Source organism: Castanea sativa, chromosome 6 (assembly GCF_040712315.1).
Source record: "Castanea sativa cultivar Marrone di Chiusa Pesio chromosome 6, ASM4071231v1".
NCBI classification, from domain to species: Eukaryota; Viridiplantae; Streptophyta; class Magnoliopsida; order Fagales; family Fagaceae; genus Castanea; species Castanea sativa.
This window is the reverse complement of record NC_134018.1, coordinates 57,900,853-57,913,088: the sequence shown is the minus strand read 5'-3', so window position 1 is coordinate 57,913,088 and position 12,236 is coordinate 57,900,853. Positions and strand designations below refer to the sequence as shown.

General features: G+C 34.6%; 1 protein-coding gene across 1 annotated transcript; it reads right to left on the bottom strand.

The window, feature by feature from the left end:
• Positions 1–1,197: 1,197 nt before the first annotated feature.
• LOC142641066 (cathecol O-methyltransferase 1-like) lies at positions 1,198–5,367 on the bottom strand. Its single transcript, XM_075815437.1, has 4 exons — positions 4,891–5,367; positions 2,469–2,777; positions 2,207–2,271; positions 1,198–1,608 (listed from the first exon to the last, which is right to left on the bottom strand). Exons 1-4 carry the CDS (start codon positions 5,318–5,320, stop codon positions 1,312–1,314), a joined length of 1,101 nt encoding a protein of 366 aa, XP_075671552.1. The 5' UTR covers positions 5,321–5,367; the 3' UTR covers positions 1,198–1,311.
• Between the last annotated feature and the right edge of the window lie 6,869 nt (positions 5,368–12,236).

Genomic DNA, 12,236 nt, shown 5'->3' with positions numbered 1-12,236 from the left:
TTTTTGATTGACAAACTAAATAAATCTCCTCGTCCAGATTGGTCGACACTGGACGAAGGGGAATGCCATTAAGCATACATTCAATGAGAAATCATTACTCACCAATGAATGTAGGAGATATGGCCGTTGGAGATGATATCAAATCACCTCATTAAAACCACCCAGAGACGTTACAAAAAGGCATTCAAGCCACCTTTGAATGCCACCAACAGCTAGAAGAGAATGCCCTATATATACACATTGTTAAATCCCAAGAGAAGGTGTTCACTCATTTCTCACATATAACAAAATTAGAGCTCTTGCAATTATCACTACTCTACTTTCATCTGACTTTGCCATTGGGGACTCAATGGCTGGCATCACACCAGTGATCACTCGAGTAAAACTTTTTTTTTTGCCCTCGTGCAAGTACCCCTGACGAGCTTGAGCAACATCCTAAAAATACAGTTACCAAACATACCCTAATGACATGATTTAGCTATGAAAATATGGAAAAACCAATTACACTTAACGGAATCTAGGCTTCAAATCGTGGCTGGAAAAAAAAAAAAAATCAAAAGCACAATAACAAAGTCCAAAACTTGTGGCCAAACCCAAACCCACCACTCTCTCCCTCCCTGCTCCACTTCCTCTCCTCATCCATGAAATCCTCTTTGGCTCATGGCAAACTTCAGCATCAGTTACCAGTTATATACGAAGAAACAACCCAAGCCTAGAGTTAAATGAGATTTCATGTTCAGCTTTTGGTCTCATGTTTGAAAGATACAATGCCTATGTGTTTAGTGAGCTTGTTATAGTTTGGCAACAAATGCATGTACCTAATATTCTGGCATGGGATTTTTAAACACATCTATTTGCTTTTTATTAGTAAATTTATAAATTATCCTAAAGAACAATATATATTGGTTCACCACTTACGTCAAACAATATAATTTTGGTTAAATAATTTATGATCCAAATAAAAACAAAGTCTCATCAGTAGAAGTAGAAGTGCTAACAGAGCTGCTCACTCACTAGCTGTTTGATCTCTTCACAAATTGATTTTGGGGTCTGTTAATGTTAGTTTTGGTTCCCCGATTTTTGTAGATTGTATCACAGAAATATGCTTCCAGAAGTACAACATTGATTTTCATGCCTTCAGCAGGGGCAAAATTTAGGCATTTCTTGATGCTAGGATTTCATTTTACGACTGAACATGAACAACTAACAACTTGAACTTGTAAATTTTGGATCAAATTTTTATGTTGTGAGCATCTTTATTTTAAGGTTCAGAGAAATGAAGGATGCATTCCTAAATATTACAAGCAAATCTTACTTAAAGAACTCCATAACCCAAAAATTACAGACAAAACATTCATATTTGATGCCACTAAATCCAGCTTTGGTTGCCAAGGCAGTAAATTCTTGTCGAGTCCTTTCCTTCCCTCCTGGGTTTTGAGTCATCATAAGCACATCCATTTGAGAGGTGCACTTTGTAGAACTGCCAATATCTGGTGTAATTGGAAGCACTGCATCCATGACTATTACCTTTCCATCATGTGGAATAGCGTTGTAGCAGTTTTTCAACAGTTTCAAGCAATGTTCATCATTCCAATCATGAAGTATCCACTACAAAATTAACCAATTATGGCATCATTTTTTTTTTTTATATTCATTTTTTGCACGAAACATTAAATACTAAAGGGCATTACTGTAAAAAAAAAACCCAAAGAAATTGTCCATACTTTTTTTTTTATATATATATAAAATTGTCCATAATGCTTATAAAGTGAGATCATATGTCATAACTTAATCCCAATCCCAATTGATGTGGCTATTGAGTTCTTGTGATTTGACTCCATTTCCATATCAATTGGAAGAGATCTAATTTATTTATTTATTTACTATTGTCAAGAGTGTACAAAGTTTTTTGAGCACTTGATTGTTTCACCAAGTGTGTATAGTCTCTCTTCCCGCACATACTACATAATTACAAGGAGAAATCTTTTAAGATGCTTGCTAGAAAGGTTTCAAAGTTAGAACCTCGTGAATCTCATGAGGCCTTAGGAATTATTATTATTATTATTATTATTTTTTCACTTTTTGATAAGGTCTAATTGAGAGTTTGAGACAATCCAATGGGAATAAAAGCATTTCGAGTTTGGATTTAAATCATGGCAATAGGTCAATCAAAATAGGATGCCTACAAATTAATTATGGAACTAACCTTCATAAAAATGTTTTCCCCTTTAGGAATACTTTCAAACATATTTCCTCCTAAATGTTCCACACCTGCAACATAAGTTAACACCTCTCTTCATTTACATATATTGTGTATTTAACTATTTATACACCATAGGCTATCTAGGCTTTTAAAATTATTCATATACAAATTATTATTCCACAAAAACTATATGTTGATCAAATTTTAAACTAGTGAAAAAGGAAAATGCCATTATGAAAAAGGAAACTATGAATTAAAGTAATACCAGGATAAGGTGGAGCATGTTGTATAACATGAGGCAAGTCAAAATTAATGCCTTTGATGTGTGGGTATCTGGAAGTGATTAAGTTAAGAGTAACTCCTAGCCCACCACCAACATCAATCAGTTGTTTGAGTTGCTCAAAACCTCTGTAAGACTCAAGGGTTTGTTTAATAACAATAGTAGTGTGGTTGAGCATCGCTGTATTAAAAACTTGATTGAACCTGGGGTCCACGGAGGGATACTCAAAGGCATGCATGCCATAGACCCTGTTGAATGGAATTCCTCCCTCAAGAATAGCGTCTTTCAATTGGGGCCAATGAACAAGTTCAGGTTAGATACCACATATATCATTTATTTAAAATTTTAGTAGCATGCGAATTAGTTTGTTGGAGTATTAGCTTAATAAATTTAGGTCTAATTATATTATATTAATTCTTCAGTTTTTTTCTTTAAATAAAATTTCTTTAAATAGGATTTCCACTTATGCATTAATAGCGTTTCATAACAAATTTCACTTCCAGACAGTGCCACTGCCAAAGTTGTCCCTTTTTTTTTTGGATAATTAAATAGAAACTTGGAAGGAAAAGAGAGTAGCAAGGACAGGTATGAAAACATAAACTTAAAAAAAAAAAATCAATGAAAACATAATAGATATGCTATGAAAAATTAGTATCCATTCAATGTTAACAAAATTAAAGGCACACATGATTTGTCTCTTTATACATTTTAAATCAATCATTTATAAAAATGAAATTTAGTGTTCTAAATCCTGAAAATAATCTATAATTGATTATGCACTATATATACTAGTAGAAAGTTTTTTACTCAATTTACAAAGTCAATAGTTTTAAAAAATTATATTCATTTTTGTTGCCTAACCTCGTTTTAACAATATTCATGATTGAAAATGTTTATCTTGTAATTGTACTAGAAACAAGAAAGATAAATACAAGTAAAATCACCCTATAAATAGGTTGATAGGTTGTTAATTTTTTAATCCTCATCAACCATTTGGCCTAATTCAAAACAAATGATTATAAATATAAATAATAATAAATGAACGAGTAATCTTACTTGAGAAAACCCTTAGTCTCTTTTTTTTTAATGTTTGCCCTTAATTTTCTTTAGACTTTCAAAAAAAAAGTTGTGTAAAAGAACAAAAACACGGAAATTTTATTTTTAAGATGTTTTATGATAAAAGATGTTTTTGTGTGCGCGTGCTGTTTTTTAGCTATTTAGTAGTAAGCACAATTTAAGTATTTGTGCTTTCGTGACACTTGTTAACAAGGATTCCAATCCTCTAGATTTCTTAGGTACTTTACTAAATAAATTTCTTTAAATCCTAACTACTCTTTTATGATTTAAGGATCTAAATTCTACCATGTTAACATTCCACTAACAATACTTTTAAAATAATAAAATAATATTACAAATAAAATAATTAAGATTATTATTAGTGGAATGCTGACATGGCAAAAGACCCTTAAATCATAAAAGAGTTGTTAGGATTTAAGGAAATCTATTAGTAGAATATCCAAGGAAATCTAGAGAATCTGAATTCGTCTGTAAAATGTGTACAATATATATAGCAAAACTATAAAGTGGCACATGAGAGGGAAGACTTTGGCAAAAGAAAAGTTTCTTGAGAATTGTCTATCTTATAAATGCCATCACATACTTTTTTATTTATAAGATGGACAAAGTTTAGTTACAAAATTGGTTCACATGAGAGGGAAGATTTTGGCAAAAGAAAAGTTTCTTGAGAATTGTCTATCTTATAAATGCCATCACATACCTTTTTATTTATAAGATGGACAAAGTTTATCTATAAAATTGGTTGTAGCTTAAGGCTACAACCTTATTTAATATCTTTTTATTGGAGGTGAATTTTGACAAATCCACCATTATATTACATCTTCTTTTTATATCCTCAATTTTTGCAAAATTTTTAGAAAATTAAAGATCAATAGCTATGTCATCAATAAATTGTTTAAATTGCAAGTTTTTGTAGTTTAAAATTATGCATAAAATATAAGCTTATAGATCATCTAATAAATAATTTCCGATTGACACAAAATTTGACATGTGTATTAAGTGCGTAAAGAATATGCAATTTAACGGTTAGATTTTTAAAATATGTAGTAATTTTTATTTTATTGAGTAAGGTTATAATCTTAAGGTACAACCAATTTTGTAGCTAAACTTTATTCTTATAAGATTACTTCTCTTGCTTTTAGGTGAGAAGTTGAGATTTTTTTAGAGTAAATTTGGCAAAATTGTTGGAGGTGGGGGGTCAATCTTTGCTCTAAGATTACCTCTTAATGGACCCCAAAAATAAAAACGTCAAAAAAAAAAAAAAGGTTCAAGAAGAACTTGTCTTGAAGCAGGGCCATTAATGGGTAAAAAGGAAAAAAAGACAACACGTACCAGCTATCCAAGAAGACCTTATCTTGAATTAGGGCCATTAAAGGGCCCAACGACACACCATCTTCATTACACACAAAGTGTTTAGACACAGGAGAAAGACTGTAGAGTCTCTGGTACGAACCAAACTCATCAGCAACCACAGAGCAACCAAGAACAGAGTAACTGGCTAGCATTCTGAGAATGCAGTCCAGCATCACGGTTGCCTCAGGGTTCTTGGTGGGCATCTGAGCTACTATCTGTGAGGGAGAGAGGTTGGCTCCTGGACCCGCTTTGGCTAGGATGTCAAAAACGCCTAGCTCAATGGTTGATTGCAGTGCCATGGGAAGTGCACAAGAATTCACTAGCTGCATAGCATAGGGGAAGCTCACTTCTTCTTGTTTTAAATTACCTTCAAGAATGCCTTGGTGGGATTGTATGGGAGAGGCCATTGCAGAAAGTTTTAAGTTGAGTTGAACCTCTTTTGTGTTCACAAACTGAAAGTTTTGTTTAGTGGATTTATAGAGACTGGAGGGACTGTTTGGTAATATTGTTTTAGTAACGTTGTTTGTATTTTTTTTTAAATAGGGTGAAAAAATGTATAAAAATGCATGTAATATTATTTAAAAATTGAAAACATGTTGTTAACTACTATACTAGGGGCCTGAATTATTGTGGTACTAGTAAACAACAACTAGCAACCAACTTTTATTTTATTTTCCACGATAAGATGTGGACCTATGTTGACAAATTCGAGCACTCATCTGGACAATTACTGTTATATGAAGACCTGCTGTTTTATTGCTCATGTGAATCACGTACATCATTTGTAGAAAAATAATAATAATAAAAATATTACTTTGGACATTCTCACAGTAAATGAAGAGTTCATATCAGAACTAATTATAACCTGACATTTAAAATTTGTTGTAAAAATATTGTAAACGTAATTATTAGAATATGAAAAGAAAGCTAAATTTTGCACCCTTTTTATTACACACTTCATAAACAATCGGAATGTGTTTTTAAAATATGATTTCACATCCCATAAAAAAAATGATTTCACAATACTACGTCCACAATATTTTCACAATATTTTTACAACAAATAATAAGTGGTTAGTTGTTATTAGTTCTAATGAACCTACCACTAAAATTACTTTTCTACCCTACCAATAATAACCCGTAACAAACTGCCACATAAGATTTGTTGTGAAAATGTTATGGATATAGCGTTTCTCTTAACTGAAACCAAAAAATATATATAATTTCAGTTCAGCACGACGATTAATGTATGTACAATAAGCATGGAATAATTCATTGTCATGAATTAGATAGATACTACGTTAACAACATTTTCACAACAAATCATAGGTAGTTAGTTGTTATTGGTTCAAATTTGAACTTAACAATAAGATTATTTTTTTGCCCCATCAATAACAACCAATAATAACCTGTCACTTAAAATTTGTTGTAAAAATGTTGTGGACATATCATTTCTCCATGAATTAAATACTTCTAACTTTTGAGACAACTTTGCATATGATTTGCTCAAATTAAGTAATTCTAACTTTGCCAATGGGGACGGTTCAGTTGGTAGGGCTCGGACACTTCGTCTAACTCATCTAGGTTCGAGTTCCGCTGTCAGCAGTCTTTTCTTGGTGGGCATCTATAAGGATTAGCCTGCGAGTCTTAACTTCTACTCGAGAGCTCGCGTAACTTAGTTAACCCTCATTTTTTATTACAAAAAAAAAAAAAAAAAAGTAAATTTAACTTTTGTAACAACTTTCACATGCAAAATGTGATCGCTTAACACGAGGAGCATGATGTTCCACTAAAGTTGCATAAAATATTATTTGGGGGAAACACATATTATCTCCAACACGTCAATGAAAGTGTGCATTCTTTCTCCCCCCTCGTTTCCACGACTTAAAGCCATGCTACCAAACTTTTGGCCGAAAATCACTTTTAATACTTTTAAACATGGTACGATTTCATTTTAGTTCAATTATTTCAACTTAGATTGCGTTTGGGATAAACTATTTCAATTTCTTTCTCAAAAAAAAAAAAAAAAAAAACTATTTCAATTTCAATTTAGGCTACGTTTGTCAAGTTAAATTATTTTAATTTATGTTCACCCTTATCATTAATAAACTAGTGTGTAGTCTTATACATATGCATGAGTATAATTAAAAATAATCACAATTATAGGATTCAAATTATACATTTTTTTTAAGAAGATGTTTAAATTATACATAGTATTAGTTTACACTTTTTTTAAACCATACATTTTTAAAATATATAATAGTTTCTCGTTATATATATACCATTTATAATTTGAACTGTATAATTGTAATTATTTTTAATTGTACCAGTACATATGTACGAGGCTACACACTAGTGTGTGTGTGTGTGTATATATAATGGGGTGAGCAAGGAACAACCTAACCCGAAGGGTTTTAGGTGAGTCAGTAAACATTCAGCTCGGGATTGGGTCTAAGGCTCAGGAATTTTCAGGTTGGTCTCAAGTTTAACCCAATCTGTCCGTTCCTAATTTAAAAAAAAAAATGTTTTCCTCTCTTGAGTTTTTCACCTTTGGCTTCTTTCCTGTTATATATCCTAATATAGTGTTCTTAAACCCAAAAATCGTTTTTTGAATATTTTTATTTCTGATTATAAATATAAAAGAAATTCTCATTTTTCCTCTTAATTATTTTCTTTTTCAATTTAAAACCTTGACCAAATCTTCTCATTTAAGACCCAAACATCTTTTATACTTTCAAAATTTTAATCTAATTCAAATTAAACTAAACTTTAACAGAAAAATTATTGGCATTAATGACCCAATTGAGTTAACATATCAGATTTTAGTGCAATAAACTTTTTTTTTTTGAGGAAAATTAGTGCAATTGCCAATTTGATTTCCTTACACACCACTCTATCTTTGCATTTCTTTGTTCTGTTGATTGGATGTCTTAATTTTTTTTTTTTTTTTTTGTTGAAATTGTTAAACATAGAAACTTGGGATAGATGTCTAGAACTGAAGGACTTAAAAATTTAAAATGGCTGAGTCGACCTAGTAAATAACGCTGAGTAGAGAATGAAACCCTTTATAGGTGGATGAAAACTAACAAGAGCTGAGTCCTCTATAATCTATACAACTCAACCCCCAAAAGAAAGCTAAGTTAAAATGGAAATCAAGTGGGTTAAATTGCGTCAGTTTGTCTCACCGCTTAAGAAATTACTTGCGTGTCTTTAGGTTCATAGCTTAAAAATAAATAACGACTCATATTCCATCTAAACATCATCACTTATTTTTTATATATAAAAAAAAAAAAAAAGGTCTGAATTACTTTCCATTTAAATTATGACCGTAGCAAATTAAATCTAATCTATTGAAAGTTTGAAAAATAAAGTTTCTTTTTGAGTAATGTCTTTATGTGTGGTATATCTAAAAATTGAAGGTTCCATAACTATTCTTCCTCAATTTGAGCTTAATTCCAAACTTAAATCCTATTTTGAATTTGGACGTGCATGATAGATTATGAATTTGGCTAAATGAGTTAAATGTAAACTTTTCTTTGGAAGAAAATAAATCAAGAGGGGTAATAAACAACACTTTGTCCGTATGCATGTTCATTGTCGTTATCATTCTACAGTTTCTACAATACTGTTGGTGCAAAAATGCTCCAACAAATACAACTATTTATTGATAGTTCAAATATTTAACAAACATGACCAGCAGTGATCCTTAATTAATTAGTCAAAGTGCTAATTAGTCCTCTGACTATAATGGCCAATTAGCACATTTAACTATAATGACTAAGCATCAAGTTTCTCAGACTCTAAGAAAGAAGTCTCTGACTATCTTCCCTTAGATTGTAGAAGTGATTGTTCCTTTTTGTAAGGCGTTGTGTCCCCTAGGGTAACACTGTTACCGGTAGGGCTTGTGGGGTCTTTTTTTGTGGGGTTTGGGAAACACTAGTACGAGGAATGGAGAGTCTTACGAATCAATGGTGAAATCTGTCGCTTGACGATAGGGAGGGAGGTAAACTGTCGATAAAGAAAAATAGAGCAACTCTTGAGTATACCATTGCAGCGAAATTCCTAACGACACGGGTTCTAAACACGGAAGCTATTGTTAGGACTTTCATCCCTTTGTGGCGATCTAGGAATGGATTTAAGGTACGAGATGCAGGGGAACATATAAGGCTTTTTGTTTTCGATAATGAAGAAGAGGTTGACAAAATTATGGCTAGTGAACCTTGGAGTTTTGATAGGCATCTTGTCGTCCTTCATAGGTTAAAATGCTATACCAGTGCATGAAGTGGCTTTCAATACGGTGTCTCTTTGGGTCCAAGTACACGATATCCTGGTTAGCTATTTGAATAGAGAGGTAGCCGAAGAGTTGTGTGAGGCTATTGGAGTAGTAGACCGAAACACTAAGGATGAAGAAGTGGATGGAGGAAGCTTCATTAGAGTTCGAGTAACAGTGGATATTACAGTGCCTCTATGCAGGGGTCGGGTGCTTTCAATTGAGGATGAGGAGGAGCGATGGGTGTCATTCAAATATGAACGACTCCCCAATATTTGCTACTGGTGTGGATTTTTAGACCACTCTGACGGGGACTGTGATAAGTGGATAGATAGTGAGGGAACCCTTGACAGCAGTAACAAGAAATATGGACCATGGATTCGGGCTTCTACTACTAGATAAGGCGTAAACTGGTGGTTGTGGTACCTAGTTTCTATGAAGCTCGAAGAAAAGTTGGCTCAAGGATGTCCAGGCCGGTGGAAAAGAAATCCGCGCCGCCGTCCAGGGAGGCTAGGGTTCAGGACAGTCAGGCAAACCAAAGGATGGAGAAAGTAACAGAAGTGGCTGAAGCGCATAGTGTGGAAACATTCAATGCTCCTGAGGCCATAAATTTGAAACCGACAGAATCATTAAAGGGAGATATCAACGGAAATAAGGGAGATCTTATTGAGGAGCAAATCAGGGAGATTGATAGGGAATTAAATAATTTTGATATCTCAGGGAGCAATTTAAGAGGAGCGGTTGCCAATCATAATGAGGTGCACGTGGACAGTCATTTTAAAGATACGAAAACTAACTTATCTGGTGTGGCTGAAATTGGTTAGGAGGCAGGTGCAGGTCACATGGATTACTTAATCTCACAAACATCAGAAATAAAGGAAAAAATCCAACCCGATACTCAGGCTCCATCAGCTGGCCGTGTATGCAAGGAGGGCTCTTCAAAGAAAACATGGACAAGGGTAGCAAGGGTGGCTCAGAGTGTTGAAGAAAGCAGTTCAAGTGAAATGGTTCTCTCTTCTAAACGAACTCTAATGGAGGTTGTAGACGGTGAGGCTCCTAAAAAAAGAAAGTTGGTTGATCAAGATAACCAGAAAAAATCTTCAATGGTGGAGGCTGCTGGGCAGCCCCGCTAAGGGCAATGAATCTCCTATGTTGGAACTGTCGGGGGCTTGGGACCCTACCGATAGAGCAAGAGCTTGGTGATTTGATCTAGGCAAAAGATCCCTCAGTTGTGTTTTTAGCCGAAACATGGCTAGATAAAGCAAGGCTAGAAGATATTTGGATTAGTTTGAAGTTTGGTGGTATGATTGAAGTTTGTCGAGAAACGAGAGGTGGGGGGATTGTCATTTGTTGGAAGAAGGAAATTGATTTCTCTTTGGGAACATATTCTCCAAACCACGTAGATGGTATCATGAACAAAGGTAAGGAGGATGAGTGGAGGTTCACTGGTTTTTATGGGGAGTCAGAAACAGTAAATCATCATGTATCATGGTCCTGTTTACGACGCTTAAAAAGTAGAAACTCTATTCCTTGGCTTTGTGCTGGGGATTTCAATGAGATAACAAGAAGTAATGAGAAAATTGGGGGCTGGCAAAGACCAGCAAGGCAGGTGGAAGAATTTAGAGATGTGTTGGATGAATGCGGTTTTAGGGACCTTGGTTTTGTGGGGGGGGGGGGGGGGGGAATTTACATGGTGTAATGGGCATCCAGATGGCTTCACAATATGGGAAAGGCTGGATAGAGCAGTAGCTACAATGGAGTGGTTAGAAAAATTTTCGGCAACCAAGGTAATTCATTTGGAGTGTGGCTCTTCTAACCATAAACCTATTCTCATTTGTCTAAATGGTATACCAAAGCTTAGAAATAAACCATGGAGATTTGAGCAGATGTGGTTAGAGGATGAGGGGTGTAGAGATACGGTGGAGTCAACTTGGCTTTTTGATGCTCCTGGTCATGGCATGGTTCGGGTAGAAGGAAAGATTAGTAAATGCCAAGCAAAACTTAAGTGGTGGAGTAGGGTGGCAATTGGGAATATTACCCGCTTACTGAAGGAAAAAAAAGAACTACTACGGAAGGCGGAGGAGGCTGCAATAACGGGTAGGTCTATGAACAGGGTGCTTAGGCTAAAAAAAGTAATAAATGATCTTTTATCTAAAGAAGAAAAAATGTGGAAACAGCAATCTCGAGCTTTGTGGTTGCATGAAGGTGATAGTAACACTCGCTATTTCCATAGTAGAGCCACTCACAGGTTCAGGAGAAACAGGATTGAGGCCTTGGAGAATTCGAGGGGAGAAAGGTGTGTGGATGAAAATGGCATAGCAAATATTTTGGTTGATTTCTATCAAAATCTATTTGCTTCTTCCTCACCAGATCAGATTGAGGAAGCCTTAGAAGCTACACCTATGGTGGTAATGGAGGAGATGAACCAAGCTCTTGTGGCACCTTTTGAGAGAGCAGAAGTGGACTTTGCCTTAAAACAGATGGACCCTTTAAAAGCACCTGGACCAGACGGGATGCCTCCATTATTTTTCCAGCACTTCTGGTTGACCATTGGGGATGAAGTGGCAGAGGCTGTTCTCACTTGTCTTAACATGGGATTAATACCACCATCAATAAACCAGACTTTTATCACCCTCATCCCAAAGGTCAAAAGCCCGGTAAGAGTTTCAGATTACTGCCCTATAGCTCTATGTAACATTCTTTATAAGCTGATTTCTAAGGTTCTAGCAAATAGACTCAAAAAATTTTTACCTTGTGTTATTTCTGAATCTCAAAGTGTGTTTCAGTCTAGTAAATCAATTACTGATAATATTCTGGTCGCCTTTGAGACTTTGCATCACATGAAGAACCAAAAATCGAAGAAGGGGGGTTTTATGGCTATGAAGTTAGACATGAGTAAGGCATATGACCGGGTGGAGTAGATTTATTTGGTGAGAATTATGGAGAAATTGGGCTTTTGTGAGAAGTGGGTGTCTCTTCTATTGGAGTGTATTAGCATTGTGTCATACTCAATTTTGGTGAATAGAGAACCAAGGGGAGATATTAGACCTTCGA

What these genes read in the sequence shown, in the direction of transcription:
- LOC142641066 (XM_075815437.1), bottom strand. Translation starts at nt 5,320, where the DNA reads ATGGCCTCTCCCATACAATCCCACCAAGGCATTCTTGAAGGTAATTTA. An exon ending in GGTCTTCTTGGATAGCTGGT is followed by an intron (nt 2,778 to 4,890) that starts ACGTGTTGTCTT and finishes TTGTTCATTGGC; the next exon opens with CCCAATTGAAAGACGCTATT. An exon ending in GGGAAAACATTTTTATGAAG is followed by an intron (nt 1,609 to 2,206) that starts GTTAGTTCCATA and finishes TTAATTTTGTAG; the next exon opens with TGGATACTTCATGATTGGAA.